We start from the raw sequence: 2013 nt of genomic DNA, 5'->3' as shown, positions 1-2013 counted from the left end.
GGGGCCCTCTCCATCCGGCAGAGGTGGATAAACACGTGGTCCTTTCCCCAAGGCAGCTGCTGATGGAAAGTTCCCATCTAGCTGCCATCAACCTGCTCTCCCAGAAGGAGCAATTTGCCAAAACAGGCATTATTCAAGGAAATTAAGCATTCCAGGTAACTGAGTCACCAGGCTCAGCAGCAAGAAGTGCTCCCATTTATCTAAAGTTCATATCTCTGTATGTGGCACAGACAGACCGTCAGCCGCTTGACCTYGAGATACAACCCATAATGGGAATTGCAGCGGGCTGCTGAGCGATCAGGTAYAAGGGGACCCCAAATGGTTTTGTTCCTGTAATTATTCTCTTGCTCCAGTTACATTTCTCTTTTTCCACGGTAATGTGCTTTCTATTTGTACACGTCAAAATATTATTCAGCCCCGGCACGGCACATTTAAGTGSTGACACATGTCAAAGCTTAAGGACAGCCTGCTGTTAATTATGAACCGAACAAGCTAAATTTATGACACACGCAGGCTGACGAGTAATAGGAATGGCGTCCACCTCTTCCTCTGCAATTACTAGTGCATTAAACACCACACCGAGACATTGCAAAGGCTCGTAGTTAATTGTTCACCTTCTCCCTCTTCCTTGCTTTGATGGCAGGAGATGCCCCCCGTCCCTACAGGTGACATTATCCACACCGGTCGAACCAACACCTCGGCCAATCACCAGCAAAAGCTAGAAGGGAGCAACATACCTTGGGATCGAAGTTAAGTACGTTAAGACTTTTGTTAGGGTCTCCTCGGGCACTTCGTTGAAGCGAGCGTTGTSGGGGAAGGTGATAATCCAAGCGTTATCTTTCCCGCGGCCACCTGGAAGAAGACAACAGTGCTTCTCCGGACCCCTTCTCCAGGAGGGCCACCAGCGCAGCCCGGGCGCAGGCCAGAAAACCCACTCGGCCAGCCTGTAGCTTCTGTAGYTCTCTGAAGCTTTTTAAGCCTCCAGAATAGCAAAATTCTGCCCTTCCCTTTTAGAGCTTGACTGCACCAATACAGCATGGTCTTTAAAAACCAGGGTGGCATCTTTGGCTCCTAAATCCTACTTCAGCAGAGACTGAAAAAACACTATTTTCAAAAATATCTTGAATATTTACATAAAAATACCTTAATATCTATCTTAAAAACAAATAAATTTCTTCTCCGACAAAGTAATCTGAAAACTAAGAAGTGATCTCAGGATCTTATTTTGGTATTACAGGCCAAATTCTAGCACTGGTTACAAGCACAAAACACATGGTAGAAATAACAGTATTAGGTATCACGTATTTCCTTTATTGACTGAGCATATTTTATTTCACATGGGACAGCAAAAGAAGTCGAAAATACAAAAGCAAATCCAAGAACCCTGTTCTTGAATCTACAGAAAGATATTTCTGAGAAAAATGCTTGTTAATGCATTGAGGGTTTGAAGATAAGAATATTTTACAGTATAGTTTGAAACAGAAACCTAATATGCTCTTTCAAACCACCACAATGTTTTATTAACAACATTTCTAGTGGCACTGCAGACTACCTGACGGATAATAGCCCATGTGGAGTATCGTTTTGCCTAATGGTGCATAAGTTCATCTGGAGTATTTCATTACTGCACATAGAGAACATGGAGAAGTTTACCGTACTCACCAGAAAGAAAAACAAACTCTTTCATCAAATCATCACTGATGGCCTTTGCACAGATGGGTGTCGTGGTTTCTGGAAAAGGCAGAAGCAGCAATCAGACAGCAAAAACGCAAAGCAAATGATTTTATCAACTGCGTAACCCAAAGACGGGACGTAAACCAAAGGGAGCTTCCCAAAACTGTACATCAAAGATGACAATCAAGAAAATTGTTTTCCTCAAAACCAATTTTTCTAATGATTCCAACARTGCAAGTGCTATAATTCAGTAGTAAATACATTCTTTCATTTGTACTCAGAGAAACCCATAAGAGTTTAAATGTTCTCCCTTCAACGAGGTATTCAGTGTAATTCTTA

At 42.5% G+C, this 2013-nt stretch overlaps 1 protein-coding gene across 1 annotated transcript in view; it reads right to left on the bottom strand.

The window, feature by feature from the left end:
- The window catches only part of MCF2 (MCF.2 cell line derived transforming sequence), a 45603-nt gene extending 43862 nt beyond the window's left edge, over positions 1–1741 (bottom strand). Inside the window, exons 1-2 of the mRNA XM_085325453.1 lie at positions 1663–1741; positions 738–852 (exon numbers count right to left, since the gene is read on the bottom strand). Coding sequence (XP_085181579.1) covers positions 738–852; positions 1663–1687 — 140 coding nt within the window. The 5' untranslated portion in view covers positions 1688–1741. The remainder of the gene's footprint in view (positions 1–737; positions 853–1662) is intronic.
- Positions 1742–2013: the final 272 nt, after the last annotated feature.

Source organism: Rhea americana, unplaced genomic scaffold (assembly GCF_003343005.1).
Source record: "Rhea americana isolate MKP2758 unplaced genomic scaffold, rheAme1 scaffold_98, whole genome shotgun sequence".
NCBI classification, from domain to species: domain Eukaryota; kingdom Metazoa; phylum Chordata; class Aves; order Rheiformes; family Rheidae; genus Rhea; species Rhea americana.
This window is presented reverse-complemented; position numbering and strand designations above follow the sequence as displayed.